At 41.2% G+C, this 22,258-nt stretch overlaps 1 protein-coding gene across 3 annotated transcripts in view; it reads right to left on the bottom strand.

Moving 5' to 3' along the window:
* GK (glycerol kinase) overlaps positions 1-22,258 on the bottom strand; it is a 79,316-nt gene that overhangs the window by 40,528 nt on the left and 16,530 nt on the right. For 2 of the 3 annotated variants that reach the window (XM_045994848.1, XM_045994850.1), the window contains exons 4-6: positions 14,708-14,785; positions 5,397-5,480; positions 1,818-1,894 (exon numbers count right to left, since the gene is read on the bottom strand). In XM_045994848.1, the coding sequence (XP_045850804.1) occupies positions 1,818-1,894; positions 5,397-5,480; positions 14,708-14,785 (239 nt within the window). The remainder of the gene's footprint in view (positions 1-1,817; positions 1,895-5,396; positions 5,481-14,707; positions 14,786-22,258) is intronic. The other variant, XM_045994849.1, reaches the window with a different exon arrangement.

The following is a 22,258-nucleotide window of genomic DNA, read 5'->3' as shown; positions in this document are numbered from 1 at the left end:
ATACACAAACACACATATTCAAATAACATAAGCGGAGAATAAAGTAGAGCTCAAGGACATGCCAGAAGAAAAGCAACAATGAGTTGCTCTGTATTAAGAAAGTAGTTGCCTAAAAACTCAGCGAGTACATTAAACAAAGGGAGGGTGTACTGAATAAAGGATAAATGCTAAATATAAAATACATATGGGCTTATTAGTCTTCCTCGAGTACAGATCAGATCCTTCTCTTGTTTTTGTTAGTACATTAAATACCAAATATATTTATAAGAGCTGATGAAAGTGGTTAAGAAGATACATACATCAAAATAATGCAACTATCTTTCCCCTCCCCTAATCCTTAGTTTCCTGATTTATCCCCTAACTACAGTAAGTGATACCTTTTTCCTTCTTATCTGCTATGGGTATGTTTGGTAAGAAAATTCAAACCAGACCAATACTTCAATGCACCCTCTAAGTTATGACTCTTAACTCATGGTTTTCTAGCTTTCCTAGAAAAAAAAGTAAGACCGGTACTCAAAAATAAGGAGAGGAAGTAAGTTATGAGATTATTCCTCTTTGATTTGAAGGACCAAGGGTCATCCCACAAAGCCAACAGTGAGGTAGTTGATAATATCTCATTTTAATGATTTAGGCAGCGAGTTTAAACGTTGCCTAAAATGGTACTGAAGTGGGGGGTGGGGTGCAGAGGGTGGTTGGGTTATGGACTTTGGGGAGGGTTTGTGATATGGTGAGTGCTGTGAAGTATGTAAACCTGACAATTTGCAGACCTGTACCCCTTGGGCAAATAATACATTATATGTTAATAAAAATAATTTAAAAATTGAAAAAAATGGCACTGAAGAGAAAAACATGCATCACTTGCAGCAAAGTGCAGCTAGAGGCGGGGGTGAGGGCTGGGCAGGGTGACAATGAGGAATAGAACAGGAAATGGGTAGGGGTATATTTAGGACTGGCTTGAAGTTATTCAGGAGGTGAGGGTGGGGAATGGTTTGTTAAATTGCTACAATTAATGGGATCTGAATCCTGGTTTCAGAACCAAGAACCACTGTTTTAAGAGCCCCACTGACAAATATGAAAGGTATATGCCAAAAAACCAGAACTTCTTTTGGGTGGTAGGAGAAGTGGGCCTTGACCTTCATAAGAAAAATACCTTGCCTGTTTCAAAAATTCTCTCTCCCTTAATTTAATTCAAGAGCTCTACATATGGACTGAAATTTATGCACTTTCTATCAGCCTCCTTCATATAAAAAAACTGGAAGGAGTTCCGTGAGGAGCTGGAGTGACTTTTCTCTCCCTGAATCCCAATGCCTAAAAACTCAAAAGCATCCAGAATTTTCTAGAAAACAAGAGGGAGTATGGTTTAAGCCACTGGGACACTTTATAATCCCCTCCAGACTATCAACCTCAGAATACAAATCCTCTAATCCACCACAGGGCAAGAAGACAGAAAGGTAAATACGTGAGTTGTCCTCAACTGTCTGCAGAGAATAGTGTAACATATCAAATAACTACTGTGCAACAGGATGTAAGGCCCAATTAGTCTTTCAGGTGAAATCTCTAAAACTGTTTTAAAAATAAGCATTCTTGGGGTGCCTGGGTGGCTCAGTGGGTTGGAGGCTCTGCCTTCGACTCAGGTCGTGATTCCAGAGTCCGGGGATGGAGCCCCGCGTCGGGCTCTCTGCTCGGCAGGGAGCCTGCTTTCCCTCTCTCTCTGCCTGCCTCTCTGCCTACTTGTGATCTCTATCTGTCAAATAAATAAATAAAATCTTTTAAAAAAATAAGCATTCTTATAGTATACTTTTGAAGAGATCTCTTACCTTGACAAAGTTATTATTTCCTGGAATTCTTTTACTAAGATTCTCAACGGTAGACTGGGTTCTTAGGTCAAGCCACACTATAGACCAAAATATAACAACATATATGAAAAACTTCATTTAAAAAATCAGATCTTACTGAAATCACTGTCAAGGACAGGAGACTGATTAGTTTCCATAAGCAATTAAAATGCTGAGCTTTCAAAGGGCTGAAATTAGAAAATTAGAAATGAATGGGCATATTGTTAGAAAAAAGAATAAATTTATGAGGAAGAATTTAAAGCTTTTATGCCAAATTACAGACCAAGTTAGGAGAACAATACAAACCTGAGGGCACTTATTTGGTATCATTTTTATAGGAAAAAAAAAACATGAAAAAATGTTTTGGATAGAAGTTTCTAAGAACACATGAGTACAGAGAAAATCTCCATGCTCCACAGGCCAGTTGCCAGGGGCATAACACACGGGTCAGGATCACCGTACTAGGTAAAAGCAGGTTATCTTATAACACTTGGGAGCAATCTGTGACAAAGCACAGAATCTGGTACTATTTATTGAAGGAAAAAGTAAGATTCAGTCTCCCACGTATGAAATGCTTCTGTACATTAAACTCCTCCATTTCAAAAGCAGGCTAGAAGCCAGAATTGTTGAAAGAATTATTTAAAGGTCGCCATTCTTGCTCCATGCTGGATCATAAAAAATCTATTTTGGGAGATCAACATTATTTACACTAGTAAGTATCGTCCACTTTCTGATCCTCTGGTGAAAATATTTCTGTTCTGCTTCCTGACAGAAGGCCTGAGAAAGAGAAGGTCTCACACGGTACATAAAGCAGCTGTGGAAGGTAACCGATAGATCAGCGGAGTTGTTTGTCAGATTTAAGTTTTGTACTTAACTTCTATCACTTTTAATCTATTAGCGGTCAGTTGGTATTTTTAGGCAGTGACTATGCTCAGATGCCTCCTGAAAAGCCTCAGGCCCATAGTTTATTTAAAGGGCACCGGGAAGATAAAACAGGCTTGCCCACTTACACATGTGAATGCTGGCCACTTAATCGCATAGTTTGGTTCACCCTTTAGACTATTCCTTTCTACTCATGTAAAAAAGTTCTTTTCTGTAGTGAATTTTAATCAGTTCTTTGTAATTACTTAAATTGTCATTTCCCCTGAGGGCTGCCTGAGCTTATTTTGACAGCAGCTACTTCAAGACAAGAGACTGGTTTCTGGGGCACCTGGGTGGCTTCATCGGTTGGCGTCTGCCTTTGGCTTGGGCTGTGGTCCTGGGATCGTGCCTGACATCAGGCTCCCTGCTCAGCGGGGAGTCCACTTCTCCCTCTCCATCTGCTTCCTCCCCCCCTTCATGCTGTCTCTCTCAAATAAATAAAATCTTAAAAAAAAAAAAGAGTGGTTTCTGCAGGTGTGAGAAGCGGCAAGAAAAGGCTCGTCACAGCTGAGGAAAGAGGCGGCAGAGAGGAACGCCAGGGGAATCCGTGGTCTGTAGCCCACATCTGCATTTGCTGCCTGTATTCTTCTTGCTCCTGGGAACAGTATCTCAAATTCTCTTCAGGAAATCTTCCCTCCCTCAGTCTCAGTCATGTGGTTTGCCAGAGATTCGACCCTACCCCCAGCTCCAGGATCATGCATGTCCCCATCCCACTGACTGGTTCGGTAGACAGTGTGTGGTCCAATCAGCCCTACGGAGATTTGTGCTCAGTCCTCCAGGGCCCCTCTCCTCAGCGCCACTAGCAGCGTGTGGCTGGGCCTGCTGCCCCCACATAGAGAGAGCTGAACTGGCTCCATCGGAAGCCATCCCGGAAGACTTGCAGGGAATCCAGGTCATATGGCCCAAGTCTAGAATCAAACAGCATCTGAACTAAGCTACTGTTTCGCTACTGGTTCCATGAACAAAAGAATTACTTTTTAAAACATTTTTCACTTTATTTAATTAGGGTTGTGTTTTCTATTACTTGCGCTGTGATTAATATAAGCCATTAGCAGCAGCTGCATGGAGTTGGCAAGAACTCCCCTATCAAGGGCACCAAGGCAGTCAGCTTTTCACAGAGGGGCCATATGGCATGACTGTGACGAAAGTAGACTTTCCTCACAGGCAACCCCAGCAGATGTTAACAGAAGTAATTGGGAAAAGGTTCAACAGAGAAGTTTTGAGTCTGTGACAGAATTAACAAACACATCTCAATTCTCCATGTTTCGAGCTACAGCAGGCTGGGGGTTAAAAATCAACTGGGTGTGTTTTGACTACCTACTCTTAAAAAACGAAATAGGATGGATTAGAATGGAAAATAACAGAGTATGCTAAACTCTGTAAGTATGTGAAACTTTTAGTTATATGAATTTGATGAATCATGATGTAAAATATATTTCTCATCAAGGAACATGAACAAAGGACCTGAAAGTCATTGTTCTGGGCTGTTTAATGACTCAAAGCCTCCTAGATCAGGACTTCTCTGTATTTTAATGTAAATAATCACTAAGGAGCTTAAAGATGGACCCCATTCCCTGAAATTCTAGATAAGTAGGTCCAGGGAGGGAGCCCAAAAACACACCTTTTAAATAGGTGCCCGTCTTTTAAGAAGCACTGTTAGATTCCACAGCAGTGGCCCTTACCCAAAAAGCACACCAGAAACCCCTGGGAAAATTTGAAATCACACATTCCAAGCCCTACCTTGCACGATTCTGGCTGCAGGTCTAGGCAAGGAAGGCCTTAGTCTTTCTACTTCTGCTATAAACATCCCAAGTTATTCAGTATTATATACTAGAACTTGAGAAGCTCTTTTCTAGGGCACAGACTTTAGGATATGCAGTTTGTTCCAGTCATTTCTTTAAAAACCAAATGACAAACTGATGACCAGGTGGCTCTCAAGTCCCAGTGGCTCTGGGACTTAACTGCTCCCGGACAAAGCCCACTTACATAACTGGGCACTTTACTCTTCACTTGAGAGCTTGCAAGTATCCATAGCAGAATCCACAGAATCAATCCCTCACCAAAGTGAGTCAAGACACTGGACGTGAGATCAGGAGAGCCAAGTTCTAGGTCTTCTGATTTTGCCACCAACAAGCTACATGACTCAAGCAAGTCATTTAACCCCTTGTGGCTTAGATTTCCTGAATATAAAATAAGGCAGTTGGACTAGATGGTCTCCATAGTCCCTTTCCTGCCATTACTCCGTGATCACAGAAGTCTGGCAGATTCACTTTGTTTTTATAGCCCAAGAGTTTAAGGCAATTAGAATACAAGGAATGAATTAGTACAACTGCCAAGGAGAAAAATGGTCAGTGGTGGATATACTACCAAACAATTCACGAATGCTCAAAATTAATTGAATTAAGAACAAAACAATTAGAAAACTCATTAAAGAAGCTAAGATGGCAGAATTAGATTTGCAGGAAGAGAGACCAAAAGCTAAAGAGAAGACCCCAAGCTGGAGGACCAAGCCCCTTGTGTAGATAATTTCTGAGAACAATCAAAAGAAGCGCCAGATCCGCATCCAGCAATGGTGGTCAATCTCCCCCAGCACGTCTGAGTCGGAGGCCGGGGAGTGAGCAGAAGCCGGAGCACCAATACCTGAGGAAGTGCCAGCAGCTGGAACCGAAGAGCCAGAGCGAACAACGGCAACTGGGTCGGAAGGGCCGGGAGAAACTGGAGCGGCTGGAGCATTAGGAGAAATAATGGCAATTCATGCTAGAGGTGGCCAGATTCAAGGTCTGTGTTCTGTCGTTGACCACTGGGAAAATGGCCGACCACTTGGGCAAGTTCCCCAGAATGAGCATTTTCTACGCGTGTGAGCATAGAAAAGGTGGAGGAAGAGGCAGGGAGTGGATGGGACACGAAGGCAGTGCCTGATGTCAGTCTCTGGTTCGGTAGTCTTTGTCCGCGTGGACAAAGAGCAGGTACAGAATACTGGCTTCCACTTCTGGATGACTCATCCCTACCTCGACGCAGAGCTGCACCCTGGTGAGCAAAGTGGCTCAGCAGGTTACTGAGCACTCACCCAGCCCAAGATGGGAAACTGCTGGGTGCTGCAGCGAGGGAGCCTGACTCAGCAAGGGGCGCCCATGAGCATGCCACCATCTCTGTTGGGGCGATTTACAGAAGACAGGAAAAGGCTGCTCTGGGAAGGCATGGCCACAAGAAAGTGTTTTCCTGATAAGGGTGGCAGGAGGTGAAGCCCACCTCCACAAACAGGAGAAGCATGTCCCAAGGGAACGGGGAACTGGTAAGTTCCAGAGTAATTTGGGGAAAAAAATAAGGAAAACCGATGCTAGGGAGTCCAGAACACTAGACAGCCTGCTTTCATAAGGCACGTCCCTTATTTAGACCCAGTCGATCTGATTTATATGGTTCAAACCAGGGTACTTGGGTGACTCCATGGGTTAAGCCTCTGCCTTTGGCTCAGGTCATGATCTCAGGGTCCTGGGATCGAGCCCCACATCAGGCTCCCTGCTCAGTGGGGAGTCTGCTTCCCCCCCACACCCCGCCCCCTGCTTGCCTCTCTGCCTATGTGTGATCTCTCTCTCTCTCGGTCAAATAAATAAATAAAATCTTTTAAAAAAACCATTTTAAATGGTTCAAACCATGAAGTGAGTAAGTTAAAAAAACCCACTTGGAGGATGTGATAAACTCTCATTTGTGTTAAACTCACATCCAATATAGATCCATTAGATTTGGTCTAGTCTGAAAAACAAAGTTTTAAGAGTGAAGAGAAATGCAGTTACCTCAACATCCACGGACCAGGGTCAATTTGGTGGGAAGAACTGACTTTGAGAATATTCAGAAATTTGTATCAGTTTTGATTAGTCAGAACAATAAAAGGGAAAAGAACCTAAGAAAAAAATTTAAAATCAATCAGAAATAATCGGAATTATTTTCAAAGGACTGGAAGCGAAGGCAAAGAAGGCAAATAACGAATCTCCTCTGGGAGGACTGACTGTGAGGAGGAGCTACAGGGAGGATAGGAAGGGAGTTGCCGGGAGGCCCCAGGTTAAGGGGCACACCCTAAGCAAGGACTGCTGACAGTTACACAAAGTGTTATCAGCTCGCTTCCCCCCCAGAGACAGCATAATAGTCAACCAGATTTAACTGCTTTGTGTTATCACTTGCTAAAAGTTAAACTATTAATTAAGCTGGGTAAGAGGTCACTTGCAAAGGACAAGAGACTGTAATTGATGACTGTCCCTCACCTGATGACATTTTCAGAAATCGCAAGCACCTAAAGAAAAATGGAGTGTAAGGGAGGGGGGTGATTTAAAACATATATTCGCCACAATGGGGGAGCTAAAAACTATTTCAGCTCTTAGGTGTATATATGACAACATACAAATGACTCACTCAAGTGTGTGTGACCCAAGTCCCAAGAACACCTGTCGTGGGTAAGTCAATCATTCCATTTGGCATTTCTGGATTAAAAAGACCAGCAGCCAATTCAGAACAGTAGCCATGGTTACCACTTACTGAAACCTTCTCATCTGTTAGGCACTGTAAATACTCTACAGTATTAACTCACTCATTTTTAACTCAGGTCTAAGAGGTCCACACTTAAATTATTAAATTGTGTCCATTTTAACTGTCAAGGGAACAGACACAGAATCATTTTAACTGTCAAGGGAACAGGCACAGAATGGTAGTAAGTGGAAAAGCCAGGATTTGAACCCAGAGTCTGAATCCAGCATGAAACCCCTACCATGCAGGTAAGCCAGAATGAATTCAAAGTTTTTTTGTTTTGTTTTGTTTTTTTTAAATTTATTTATTTGTCAGAGAGAGAGAGGGAGCGAGCACAGGCAGACAGAGAGGCAGGCAGAGGAAGAAGCAGGCTCCCTGCCAAGAAGTAGCCCAACGCGGGACTCGATCCCAGATGCTGGGATCATGACCTGAGCCGAAGGCAGCTGAGCCACCCAGGCGTCCCTGAATTCAAAGTCTTAAATGGAATATAAAGAAATAGAAAAGATCAGAAACCTCAGAGTTGAAAACAAATCCAGTTTCTTTTTAAATTGGCCAGAGTTAAAGAATTCATTAATTGCAAAATACACAGATTTTTTTTTACCCCAGACTGAAGGAAATGTAAGACATTCAAAGAATCTGGTAATAAACAACTTAAAATAAGGAGAAATTAAGTATATCTTAACCAAGCTCAATATTCTAGACCTTACAAAAATAAAAACATTTGTTCCTTTTCAAAGCAAAACAATAAAAACAAAACTATGCTTTTGTTGTTTAAAACAAGTGTGTTTCCAAGTTTTAGGTAGCTATTTAGAGTGTTCTTTCATGCTGATACTCTGAAATAAAATCCAGTCCCAGAAAAGGTTAAAAAAATTGAGCTTGAGGTCCTTCAGTTCTTGACAAATGATTACACAGGTCTAATCACTGGCCCAGGATGAACAAGTACATAAAAAGTAAAAAAGGCAAAGAGGATGATCCATGTTTAAAACTGCAGCACTCTTCATAAACAGTTCTATGTCATAGGGAACTTGATTTTTTAAAAAGATTTTAGTTATTGGAGGGGCGGGGACAAGCCACGCTGTCCTAAGTGCAGAGCCCAACATGGGGCTTGATCCCATGACCCTGAGATCATGAACTGAGTTGAAATCAAGAGTCTGATGCTCAACCAAATGGGCCCATGCAGGAACCCCTATTTTTATTTCTATTTTTTTTTTGAAGATTTTATTTGAAGTAATCTCTATACCTAACGTGGGGCTCAAAATTACAACCCCAAGATCAAGAGTCACAGGTTCACTGGCTGAGCCACAGGAAACTTCAAATCCAACATCTTAGGGAAAAAAATGTTTGCCATACCATTTAACTAAACAAAAATGGATCGGAGACAAATGATTTTTGTCAGTGGTTTTCTTTCATATACTAAAGGTCTTAAATCAGTGGCTCTTGCCTCCCTGGATGTAAGTCTTTAATATGAATAATACTTTGATATTAAAGCATGAGCTGTGCTGTATGGAAAGCTACTGCAGCAAGAATCGAATGGTTTTAGGCTTGCCATGCACACCCATCAACTGTTAACAGAGAATGACAAAATCTGTCCAAGGAGGGTAACAGTTGTGCCATTCTCGTTAGGGCAGAACATTTCACTGGTAGCGTCAGTGAAATGTGCACAAGAAGATATTAAATGTCACTGATTCAAGCCATTTCCCCCACCTCAGTGGTTCTGGGCTTGGTTGTGCCATTGTAGTTGTGCTCAGTTTCATCTGCAGTGCATTTGTGAACCCAGCAAGGTATGCAGACCACTAATAAAAGTTGGTTTGGGGGGCATCTGGCTGGCCCAGTCATTAAGCATCTGCCTTGGGCTCAGGTCATGATCCCTGAGTCCTGGGACTGAGCCCCACATTGGGGGTCCCTGCCTAGTGGGAAGCCTGCTTCTCTCTCTCCCACTCCCCTTGTTTGTGTTCCCTCTCTCACTGTGTCTCCCTTTGTCAAATAAATAAATAAAATCTTTTTTTTAAGTTGGTTTTGGAAGAAAAAGGCTTAGAAAAATGGCAGGGGTTGGGGTAGAGGGAAGTCTTTGGAAAAGAATACTGACAAGGGAATGCTAAGAGGGAGAGAGAAAAGCACCACAGGGGCAAGGATGAGTGAAGACAGAGGAGAGAAGCCAAAGGACACAAGGGCCACAAAGGTCCTGCAATCCAGCCGGGTGGCCCATCGGAGTCAATGGCTACATCATGGCCCAGCCAACTGCAAAGCAGTGATGCCCAGTGATACTGCTCATTTCAGGTACCACACCAATGTCTACCTCACAATTAACACATACATTCTCAAACTGGATGAACAGGCAATCTGTGCCTCCATGGACTGATTTTTAAGCTTTTTTTCTGTGCCTGTAACTGTATCTGTTACAAAAGACATCAGTAAACACATACACCTTTATTGCAAACAAGAGAAACATAGCCTTTCTCAGCTTTCAGCTTCTTCATCAAACGTATTTCAGGTCCATGGATAGGACACGTAAGGCGGGGCGGGGGGCGGTGAGTAAGCTGATGGCTTATTGAGGACCTCTGGACCATAAACCAGAAGGCCACATTAAAAAAATCAATTTTTAAGGAAAGGTGCTTCTCTTGTTGGCTTGTCTATAATAAACGCTGCTCATCAGTTACATAATTAAGTAAAGAGAGATGAAGAGGACAGGCCTAGAGTGAAAGATTTATAAGAGAAAGGCATGGGGGAGGAGGAGGGAGAGAGAGAGAGACCCACAGACCGTGGTATAAACAAACACGAAGCTCAAAGACAAAGACAGGTGAAAATCTCGTTTTGTTTCTACCAATCCCACCCTGTGTTAAGAGAAAGCTGCTGAAGATTTAATATTATGTTGATATTCTCCACTGAGACTTGCATGGAGGTATGACACCTGAGCGCTTTCCTGGGCGACATGAAATGGGAGGCAGAATCTATCCTTGTCATAATTGAGTAGTGGCTCCCCTTCTCAGCTAATTACTCCTTTTTCCTCCATTTCTATTCGCTTTCTCTTCCCACTTCTAGATTCTTCTCCTTAGCCTTGAGTCTCAAAGGCAAGCATGGTGACTGCCCAGTTCGTCACCAGCTGCCTAGGGCTTATCACAGAACCTGTATGTACACAGAAGGTCACTTGAACTTTTGTTGAATAATTTACCTTCATTCCTAAAGTGATGTAATCTGTAATAAAATGAGACTTTCACCTCTCTGGTAATGACTCTAAGTCTCCATCTTACATTTGAACAATCTCTTTATATAAGAGCCACGAACCTAATTTCTCAGAAATGAGCTTTGATTACAAGTCTAATATTCACCTTGTTCAAAGAAGCAAGCCATTTTCTCCCAGGCTGACAGTGATTAAATCTTAATTTCCATCTGTTCTCTGAGGCTAAAAATTCTTGCAGCACTGTCCCCCACCACCCCTCACCGCCCCTTATCTTTATGCCCTATCTGATTTACAAACATACAGGTTGTGACTTCCCTCTGAAAGGTCTTTCCAGTTTGCCTTCTCTCTACTGTCTTGGCACTAATCCCATCCACTGATTACCCGTTTCAACGCTTTTGCCAGATTTTTATTGCCAGATTTTTACGAGAATCTAATCTCATCCTTTTTAATGTACTTACTTACATATTTGGATTTAAATGCCTTCTATTTGTCCTTCCTTCCTTCCTGTTTCATATTCCTTTTTCTTTCCTTTCCTGCCTTTTTTAAAAAAATCATTCAATATTCCTCCGTTATAAACTTGTTAATTATACATTATTTTACTCTCATTGCTTACCCTGGAGATTATTACAACATGCATCCTTGACAATACAAGGACCTCAAAACAGTTTATAGACTCATCTACCCCAAATTCCTTTCATGTACAACTGTTGCCATGTCTTTTAATTCTTAATAAATTTTGAACATCATGTTACTGTTTTACGCCACCAAATTAGCAGTTTTTGTCTTTGCTTTTGTATTTCACCTTAATTTTCATGGGTACAGAATCCTGGATGAAGTTATGTTCATTTAACACTTTATGTATTTCATTCTACGGTATTCAGACTTAATTTGCTACCATTGAAAAATCAACTGAAAGTCAGTGTGGGCGCTCTTGAAGGTCATAACCTCTGGCTATGTAGTTTTTCTTTTTTATCTTCAGGTCTCCTCATATGTTTACCTATGGCTTTCTGTCTACGGTTTCTTATCTTGCCTGGGAATCACAGTGCTTCCTGAATCTATGGTATCTTTCATCGGTTTTGAAAAACCTTACCGGTTCTCTCTCCTTTTCTCTTAGGACTCCAATTACAAGTATGTTAGACCTCCTCACCTTACCCCATCTTTCTCCCAGAATCTTTTCGGTTTTCTAAACCTTTGTCTCCCTGTGCTCTAGTCTGGATATTTACTTCTGATCTCTCTTCCAGTCAACTAATTCATCTTCAACTGTGTCTAATCTGATGTAAAACTCATCATCTGAGTTTTTAATACAATTCCAGACTTTCTCTTTTTAGTTTTCCAACTCTTGGCTAAGGTGATCAATCCTGTCAAGGGATTCCTTGAGCATGTTGATTATGATTAAAGTCTGGTAACTTTAATATCAGGATTTCTTATGGGTTGGTTTCTAAGGTTCTTTGTTTCTGTTGGTTTTTAGCCATGTCTTGTTTTGTATGCTTAATTACTTTTTATAGAAAACTAGAAATCATATATGAAAAATTCTAGAGATAATTTTCCTCCAGGAAGGGTTCATTTTTGTTTCTGAAAGGAAGTTAGACTAAGAGCATTAGCAATCTTAGATCACCATAATCCACTCAGTGCTTTAACTTACTTGAATCTGGGCTCTAAGTACTGTGATGGGTGGTGTACTCGACTTTACCTTACTTCAAGGGGAGGCCTTTCACAGTTCCAAGATTTTGCCCACATTCATCTCTATTCCTGCCAGCCTGACTACCTTTTGCCTCCCTATTTCCATGAACCTATGAAAATGCTACTTAGTCTCAGATACCGCTCTTAGAATCTGCAAGTATTTTTAGGGAATAAGCAGCACCAAATGCCAGGCTTATCTCTCTGGGCTTTCCCTCTCTCCTGGATTTTGGTCCCATAATTCATCACTGCCTTGGTAGCCTTCCAGTCCCTCAGACAGTTTTATTTTGTTTTGTACAACTTCTTGAGCTGTTCTCGAGAGGTGCATTTGAAATAGCCCATTCCGTCATATGGGAAGGTAACTCTCCTTTATTACTCATTTTGTCCCATGTTCCCCAGTGTATGGCTTTCAGTGCCCTCCATATCCTCACCGACCCCTTTTTAACCAAAGGAGAACACAGGTTTGAGGGTTGGAGAAAGTTATGTTCAAACTGTGGCTTTACCTCTACTTACAGCTATATGGCAATGTGACAAGTTATGTAGCTGTTTCCCCCATAATTCACTTTAAGAAAAGGCATGTCAAACCCGCTTTGGGGTCATTGAGATTAAGTAATATGGGCAAAGTGTTTAGCACAATGTGTAGCACACAGTAATGTTAGGACTTACTGAGCAGTATAATCACTGCTAGTTCTATTAAAACTAATAAATAAGTCATCCTATCTGCAAATCTGATCAGTCTCTTCACTCTGGTGAGATATGTGTAGACATTTTCACTTTCATAAACTTGTTCATGCTAGCCTTTATTTTTCATTTTTCCTAATGTAATCCAACACATTCTTCAAGGTCTAGGACAGAGATCAAGTTCCCCCAACAGGATGTCCAAAATTCAAAATCCATACTAACATGTACTTTCTCTAATTCCTATTCATTTTAGCAGCATAGTTTATCAATGATTCCCTAATTTTGTGTTAGTCTCTTACAAAAACTAGGTTACAAACTGTTTATAAAACTGGCCAATAACTCATACCCTCTATAACACACCCAATATAGCACCAAACACGTAAGTTCTCAGACCATGAGCCTGGCTCAGGATTGAAAAAAGTTCTTCACACTCTACAGATGCAGTAGAAAGTAGTACTGAAACGCACATAGGATGGGGCACAGAGGGACAATGGTAGAAGAAAAAGAAACAAGTACATAAGCACATCAGAAAAGAAAGTATTTCTGATAAAATTTTTACTTAAATCTTTTACTTTAAGTATAACTTCAACTAACCTAGTTGCATTATTTTAAAATGACAACTCAAAGTCCAAAGTTGCATTTTTTTCAATTCAAAGTTAGAGTTTAACAGGAACTTTCTGGTTCCTTTGAGAAGGTCCTTCCTTTTCCCTAAGAGGGGAAGAAAAAGGAAAACCCTAACTAGTTCAAGAAGTTGGCAAATAGTGATCCATGAAAGAGTACCCCCTGGGTATAAGTCATGAAAATTGTAATGTCCTGCTTTACTTATATTCAACATGATTTGCTCATGAGAATGAAAACAAAATAAAGATTTAAAACATGTAGTTTTGTGTAACAGACCTATGGTTCCAATTCTTTGACATTTCTGAGCCTTTAATTTTTTTATCACAAGTACAGAAGACATACTAAATGGTCTCTGATAACACAGTAGCATTAATTACCTTAATTTTTATAAAGGTTTTTTCTAAAGGTTTCATGCTCTTCTTACAAGGCACCATCTTAGTATATTTTCTGCTTGAATATCACTTTCTTCCAATCAATACTAAAGTAACTATACTACTCAAATAACTATCAAGTATAAACAGGTCACTCTAGAAATCATCCCATCTCTGTTTCTGCCTCCATTCCCCACCTCACAACCTGGTATTTTATTGACGAAAACGTGTGTTTTGGTATTTGTGAACAGAATGACGCATTTCAGTGACAGTGTATTTACAACCAACTTCTCCTCTCCTTTTAGCAACTGACAGTGTCATTTACCACCCAAATGTCACATGCGAAGAGTATGCTACATTATACTCATGGTCATTCTCATTTAAGTAAGATGTGATACCTAATGTTGGTGTTTTTACAATTTTGAGTTCTTGAACCCCTGCTGAAATAGCCAGATTGTGTAGCAGAAGGAGATAAAATGTGGAGATTTTATTTTCATAACCTCAGATGAGTCAATTCCAATTACTAGATGGGAAGAACAAGTACACAAGTGCCTCATAGAGAGATGACTGTGAACATGTGTAATTTTGATTTTTCAGGGGAGGAGGCGTGATCTCTTTTAGGTGTCAGAAACAGCAGGGACTATGAAACATTTGTGGCAATGCTGAACCATTTGTATAATACAAATAATCAGGAAAAGGAGAAAGTAAGAGAAAGATGTGATTCAAGATGTCAATAAATACCTGAAAGTGGCAAATAGAGAACAACTCATTTCTCTGAGGACTATTCTGGCCATCCCATCCGAGTATAGGAAACACGACTGCATGGTTTCTCAGCCACACATTTCAGAGGGACAGTGCTTGCAAGTGGAGAAAGGCCTTGCATTTGACACCCATGAACAACAGCTTACCCACAGCATTGTAGAGAGGCTCTCCGGTTAACTTGTCCCAGACTACAGTGGTTTCCCTCTGGTTACTGACACCAATAGCTTCAAAGAGAAGATTAAACAGAAGGGAATATAAATTAAACAAGTGGAAAACTACTTCAGGAGAATGGTTCTCATGTGTTTTGTTTTGTTTTTTAACAAGCATCACGAAACATAACAATTTGAAAAACACTTGGCACTTCCGTAGTGGCAATGAATATACTGTCTGTGAGCAGCTCTGGGAGAAGTAACACCCACTGTCAGGTGCTTCTCTGTATTTCTGCAAGACTGCTCCCCACTTCACTATGAGCACACGACAACACAGACCCAGGTCTGTATCCAAACGAAAGGCTCCCAGGTGACCTTATAAAAAAGGGAACACACTGATTTCAAATTTACAATACCCAATTCATTATTCTATGGAGACCAATAATCACCTCATCCATTTACTTATGAACTGCTATAGGCAATTTCCCTCTGGGGGCACACGCACGCCTACATTTTAAGAAAACAGCTACAGATAAAATCCTTCACACTGGGCAACCTCCTACTGTGGTTCTTCACAAATCGTTTTGTTTCCGTAATGGAATATGTTCTAAGACATATGAATTTGAATAAGGCATAAATACAGTATGTGATGACATTTACATTATACTGACCTTCACACAACTCAAACATTGTAGTCGTAGTTACTCTAAGTAAAAATACTAACCCATGCCGTTTTATGCAATTCAGCTTGATTCGGCTCTAGCAGAGGTTCTCAGACTCGGCTGTACATCAGAACCAACTGGAGAGCTTTTTAAAAAAAATATTAGTGCCCAGGCCATGACCCAAACATTCCAATTTAACAGACTGGGGTAGGATCTGAACATCAGTATTTTCCTTTACAACTCTCCAAGCGATTGTACCACGCAGCCTGGGCTGAACACAGGCTGAAGGATCGAACTCTCTAGAGTGTAAGGTGAGAACTGACTTTAAAGGCTCTATAATCAATAACAGGTCTTCCCCTTAAACTTCTCCAAAAACCATTCATCATGTGACCATTCAGACAGCCCTTCTAGTGATAAAATACTGCCTCTCTCCAGGCAGACCAATCTTTATTCACAACTTTGTTATTTTAAAAAAAAATCCTCTTCTTTGTAGTTTTCACCTACAGATCTCTGCTACAGGCTTTGCAGATATATGGTATAAGGTTAATACTTCTCCTACATGCAAGTTTTTCACGAACTTGAGAAAGCTATATTGCCCCCCAGGTCTCCTCTTCCCCTGTGTAAGCTAAACAGTCTAATTTCCTTTCACTGCTCCCACCATATGGCACGGTTTATTTATTTTCATTTTAGGTAATCCCTATGCCCAGCATGGGGCTCAAGCTCACAACCCCAACATCAAGAGTCAGATGCTCTCCCGACAGAGCCAGCCAAGCACCCTTCCATGTGGCGTCTTTTAAAATCCCTTCACCACCACTCCTAGGAACACGCAACTTTCTGTCTGTACTGTTCAAATTATACATCCAGAATAAAACACGATAGGAATGTTCTGACCAGCAGAGACCTGAGGAGGACCAACAGTTCCCTTCTGCTAAAAATAATCTTCTTTTTAAAGCTCAAAACAACTGTTTATCTTTAAAACAATACACTAAAATCTAAATAAAAAAGTAATTACTTAGATTTTACTTTAAGGAGATTTTGTGTAACAGCAATGAAAACTGGCCTATGGAAAATGAACAATATATGTACTTTACTGAGGTCTATAATTGATACAGAACATAGTTTCAGGTATGCAATACAATTGGGTAGGTGTATGTACTGCAAAGAGATCACAATAAATCTAGTATCCTATCACCATACAAGGTTACATAATGTGCAATACATACTGTTGACTATAATCACCACGCTGTACAATATATCCCCATGTCTTACCTATTTTATGACTGGAGTTTCTATTTCATCTCCCTTCTCCCATCTTGCCCCCCTCCCACCAGCAACCACCGATCTGTTCCCCGCATCTATGAGTTTTGTGTTTTTTGAATTCCACGTAGAAGTAAAGTCCTACAGTGTTTGTCTTCCTCTGACTTATTTCTCTTAGCATATGCTTAAGGTCCATCCATGTGGTCACAAATGACAAGAGTTCATTTTTCATGGCTGAATAATATTCCACTGGATATTCCATTCATCCATCAATGGACACCATGGGTGCTCCTGTCTTGGCTATTGTGAATAACTGCAATGAACATAGGGGTGTGTTTATCTTTTTGAATTAGTGTTTTCATTTTCTTTGGAGAAATACCCAGAAGTGGAATTGCTGGATTATATGGTAGTTCTGTTTTTACTTTTTTGAGGAACCTGCATACTGTTCTCCACAGTGGCTGTACCAGTTTGCATTCTCATCAACAGAGCACGACAGTTCCCTTTCCTCCATATCTACCCTAATGGCTGTCATGGTCTTTTTGACAACAGCCATTCTGATAGGTGTGATGGGATATTTCACTGTGGTTTTGATCTGTACTTCCCTGATAAGAGTAATGATGACCATCTTTTCATATGCTGTGGGCCATCTGTAGGACTTCTCTGGAAAAATGACATTTGGGTCCCTTGATCATTTTTTAATCAGACTGTTTGTTTGCAATTATTGAGTTGTAGTTCTTTGTAATTTTGGATATTAACCCCTTATCAGATAATATGATTTGCAAATACATTTTCCCATTTAGTAGGTTGCCTATTTTGTTGATGATTTCCTTTGCTGGGCAGAGGCCTTTTTGTTTAGTTTTTGATTACTGATTCAAGCTCTTTTCTTATGTTTGGCCTATTCAGGTTTTCTTTTTCTTTTTTTTTAAGATTTTTTATTTTTTTGACACAGAAATCACAAGTAGGCAGAGACGTAGGCAGAGAGAGGGGGAAGTAGGCTCCCTGCTGAGCAGAGAACCCGATATGGGGCTCGATCCCAGGACTCTGAGATCATGACCTGAGCCGAAGGCAGAGGCTTAACCCACCGAGCCACCCAGGTGCCCCTATTCAGGTTTTCTATTTCTTCATGATTCAGTCTGGGAAGACTGTAGGTTTCCAGGAATGTATCAATTTCTTCTAGGTTGTCCAACTTACTGACCTATAATTATAATTGTTCATAGCATTCTCTTACGATGCTTTGTGTTTCTTTGGTATCAGTTGTAACTTCCTCCCTTTCATTTCTTATTTATTTGAGCCCTTTTTTTTTCTTAGAGAGTCTAGCTAACAGTTTATCTAAATAACCTATATCCAAAGCAAATTTACTTACCAGAACACCTTTTTTAAAGGTACAAAGATGACTGACAGTCTTTACTTCAAGAAACTTCAAGGCATAGGGTAAAAGGAAGAGATTTGGGGGCATTTCCTTAATATCAGAAGACACTAATGTTTGTAGGAATAAAGATGGAAGACAAAGGAGAATGTGGTGGGGGAGCAGGGGAGCTAGAAATCAAATGGACATGGTCTTGATTCTTGTAGTGACAGGAGGGGATGAGATTAATGCACAGGTGGAGCCTCAAGAAGACAAAAGGCTATTGCTTTCCTTGGGATGTGGGGAAGTGGTTAAGAGTTCTAGGTAAGTACAGGAATAGGAAATGAGGAATTAAGCCCCCACAGCCTCAATGTTCTCTGTGAAGTAGAACACAAGGTTATCTGCTCAAATGAGCTCAAGCAAAATAAGATCATAGGGTTTCCAGCACTATTTAATTAGAGCTCAGGCTCTGAAACCAGACTGCTGGGATTCAAATTCGAATTCCTGTTTCCTAGCAGCATGAACCTGGATCTCAATCTGTTTCATCTTCTGCAAAAGGGAGGTAATAGTTCTCACCTAACAGGGTTACAATGAGGAACCCCTAGGTTAATGCTTATTACGATAGTGCCCAACACATAGTAACTGCTCAATAATTGCTCCTCACTGCTTCCATTCATTGTCATCAATATCATTATTTTTAAGTAATTAATTTATCTTAGAGATAGAGAAAGCACAAGCAGGAGAGGCAGAGAGAGAGAGAGAGAGAGAGAGAGACTCTGAAGCATACTCTGGACTGAGCGTGGAGCCTGACTTAGGGGTCGATCCTGCCTGAGCTGTTAACTACGATTTGGTCACTCAATCGACTCCACCACCCAAATGCCCCTCATTGTCATCAATATTGTTGTGGAAAAGAGTGGACTAATAGTTGTAGAGCAGGACCCATAAAGGAATTGCCCAGCAGTACTGAGGACAAAACAGAGGCCAGAGAACTCAGTAGGACCTCAGCAATGGAATACTGTGAATACGATAGTTTTAGTGACAACTTTACACTGTGGGATCACAATGAATTCATGGTCCAGTAAAATCTCCTATTTCTCCCCACTAGGTTAATTTTTGCAGATTTAGCTACAGTCTCTGAGTCACTATCCTCTGACCTTTGGGCTACCCTTCTTTACTGGCTCACTTTAACTCACATTTAGAATGCAATCTAGGGCTATATTCTATCTGACTCATCAGTCACTGGTTGCTCCCTGACCATTCCTTATTTCCCTTCTATCTTAACTTAGATTCCTTTGCAGACAGTCAAAGTCCAGCAAAAGAGCTTCTCTGGAATTCTGCAGCCATAAATACGTCTCCATTATTGGTTTCTACTCAGGGCACACAGGCCTTATGCAGTACCTCTGAACTTTTTCGGTGTTCTAACTTCCTGTCACTTTACCCTAAAATCCTCTGTTATTTTTTTAAGGTTTTTTTTTTTTTTTTTTTTTTTTTTTTTTATGTGGGGCTTGAACTCATGGCCCTGAGATCAAGAGTCACATGCTCTACCTACTGTGCCAGCCAGACACCCCTGTGTTGTTTTGTTTTGTTTTGTTTTTTAAAGAAAATTTTCTGGGGCACCTGGGTGGCTCAGCTGATTTGGCACCAGACTCACGATTTCCACTGAGCTCATGATCTCAGGGTTCTGAGATCAAGCCCCATGCTGGGCTCCCTGCTCAGGGGCAAGTTTGCTTCTCTCCCTCTGCCTCTCCCCCCACTTGTGCTTGTGCATGTTCACTCTCTCTCCCTAAAATAAATAAATAAAAAATTTTAAAGGTCTGTAAATTTCTATTTATTTGACAGAGAAGAGAGAACACAAGCATAGGCAGGGGCAGTGGCAGAGCCAGAGGGAGAAGCAGGCTCCCCACTTGGCAGGGAACCCACTGTAGGGCTCAATCCCAGGACCTTGAGATATGACCTGAGCCAAAGGCAGACGCCCAACCAACTGAGCCACCCAGGCATCCCTTAAAATTAGGCACTATTAAGAGAAGTGTGTGTGCTAGGACTAGCAGTCAGAATCCAGCTCCTTGCTCAGTAGGGAGCCTGTTTCTCCTCCCTCTGCCTGCCGCTCCCACTTGTATACTTTTTCCCTCTCTCTCTCTCTCTCTCACCCTGACAAATAAGTAAGATCTTTAAAAATAAAAAAAAATTGTGCCTAATTTTAATTCTGTTTTTCTCAGAATTACACATTCAGGTTCTGTAATTCTCCACCCTGGTTTTTCTCCCATTTAGGGGCATATGACAGTTACACATATAAAATATATATAATTTTCCTGGCCCCCCAGTCTTTTAATTACAAGTACTATCATCAATGGCATATATAAAACGCAATGTAGTACATTGTATCTAGGAGGTTCATGCTTCACCTGTATATTCTTTCCTGGTAGGTATTTTTCTCAACAATGAGAGCTGTGAGTAAAATTAACTAGTTAAATGCTAACTTCACAATCTCTGGTTCAGTTTTGCTTGATATTGTCTGTGAAAAGTTATAATGACAGTTAAGAAAATATACTTAGAAAAAGCCTTTGTAAATACTGCTGGGTGTTATAACTGTTGGGAGAATTATGGACCATAAGCACCTTTATGTAAAAATAAAACCAGGGGGTGCCTGGGTGGCTCACTCAGTTGGCCTTTTGCTCCAATCATGATCCTGGGGTCCTTGGATAGAGTCCCACATCGGGCTCCCTGCTCAGCAGGGAGTTTCCTTCTCCCTCTTCCTCTGCCCCTCCCTCTGCCTCTCCCCCTGCTCATGCTTGTGCTTGTTATCTCTCTCAAATGAATAATAAAAAATGTTTTTAAAAATGTATAAAAAAGGGGCACCTGTGTGGCTCAGTGGGTTAAAGCCTCTGCCTTCGGCTTAGGTCATGATCTCAGGATCCTGGGATGGAGCCCCACATCTGGCTCTCTGCTCAGCGGGAAGCCTGCTTCCCCTCCCCCCCACCCACCTGCCTGACTTTCTGCCTACTTGTGATCTCTGTCAAATAAATAAATAAAATCTTTTAAAAATGTATAAAAAATACAAAAATAAAATAAAATCAGGAGCACCTGCCTGGCTCAGTCGGTAGAGCATGCAACTCTTTGATATTGGGGTCATGAGTTCAAGCCCCATGCTGGCCCTAGAGCCCACTTAAAAATTATTAAAAATATTTTTAGGAAAAGAAAAAAAAAAACCCAAAAACGACCCGAAGTGAAATAGTAAGAGCCCTGGAGGAAGGCTTTGGGGCCACTAAAAGTGTCGTGTGGGAAGATGTCTAAAGCTTTGTAAGAAAAAGTCTCTGGAATATGTGTGCTTAAGGCACGTTGTAACATTTGGAAATGAGATGCAGCCACAGCTGGGAAGCTATTTTGGAGAACAAGGTGCCTTTCTAAGACCCCTGCCCCCACCCTGAGTAGAGAGAAGACAGAAATGTGTGTGGATACGTTCGGCAGGGCCAGGCAGCAGATGCGGGGGGGTTCTCTTTTCTCTAACAGTGTGGTAACTACATTTGAAACAAGAGAATTTAATCACTGAAAATTGTATGCTCTCGGGTTTTCATTCATTTTTTAATTTTTTAGAAGATTTTTATTTATTTATTTGACAGAGATCACAAGTAGGCAGAGAGGCAGGCGGGGCGGCGTGGGGAAGCAGGCTCACGGCTGAGCAGAGAGCGTGATGCGGGACTTGATCCCAGAACCCTGGGATCATGACCTGAACCGAAGGCAGAGGCTTTAACCCACTGAGCCACCCAGGCGCCCCTAAATTTGTTTTTTAAAGTAATCTCCATACTCAACCTGAGGTTCAAATGCAGGAACCCAAGATCAAGAGCCGCATGCTCTACCAGCCAGAACAGCCAGGCACCCCTATGTTCTCAGGGTTAAAGCATATAGGTTATGTTTTGCTTCTATCACAGGAAGATGAATGAAGAGTATCTGATACTTGAATTCTTTATATACTCTGTAGCTCCTTCAGTCCAGTCACAGGCAAACAGAACTTCCCAACTCCTCAAGAAAAGCAGCAGCCTATTTACTTTTCTTGGACTCCTGTGTGCTGTTGAGCTGGAGAGGGAACTTTAATTTTGGAGACATTGTTCATCCAGACTTGAAATCCACCAAGTTTCTGATGGAGGACAACTAACACCAATCAAATGAGAATTTGCAAAAGAAATACAACCAGCTAGGGCCACATGGCTGGCTCATTCGGGGAAGCATACAACTCTTGATCTCAGGGTTGTGAGTTGGAGCCCCATGCTGGGTGCAGAGGGATGTAAA

Source organism: Meles meles, chromosome X, assembly GCF_922984935.1.
Source record: "Meles meles chromosome X, mMelMel3.1 paternal haplotype, whole genome shotgun sequence".
Taxonomy (NCBI): domain Eukaryota; kingdom Metazoa; phylum Chordata; class Mammalia; order Carnivora; family Mustelidae; genus Meles; species Meles meles.
The sequence above is the reverse complement of the archived record's forward strand: the minus strand, read 5'-3'. Positions and strand labels throughout refer to the sequence as shown.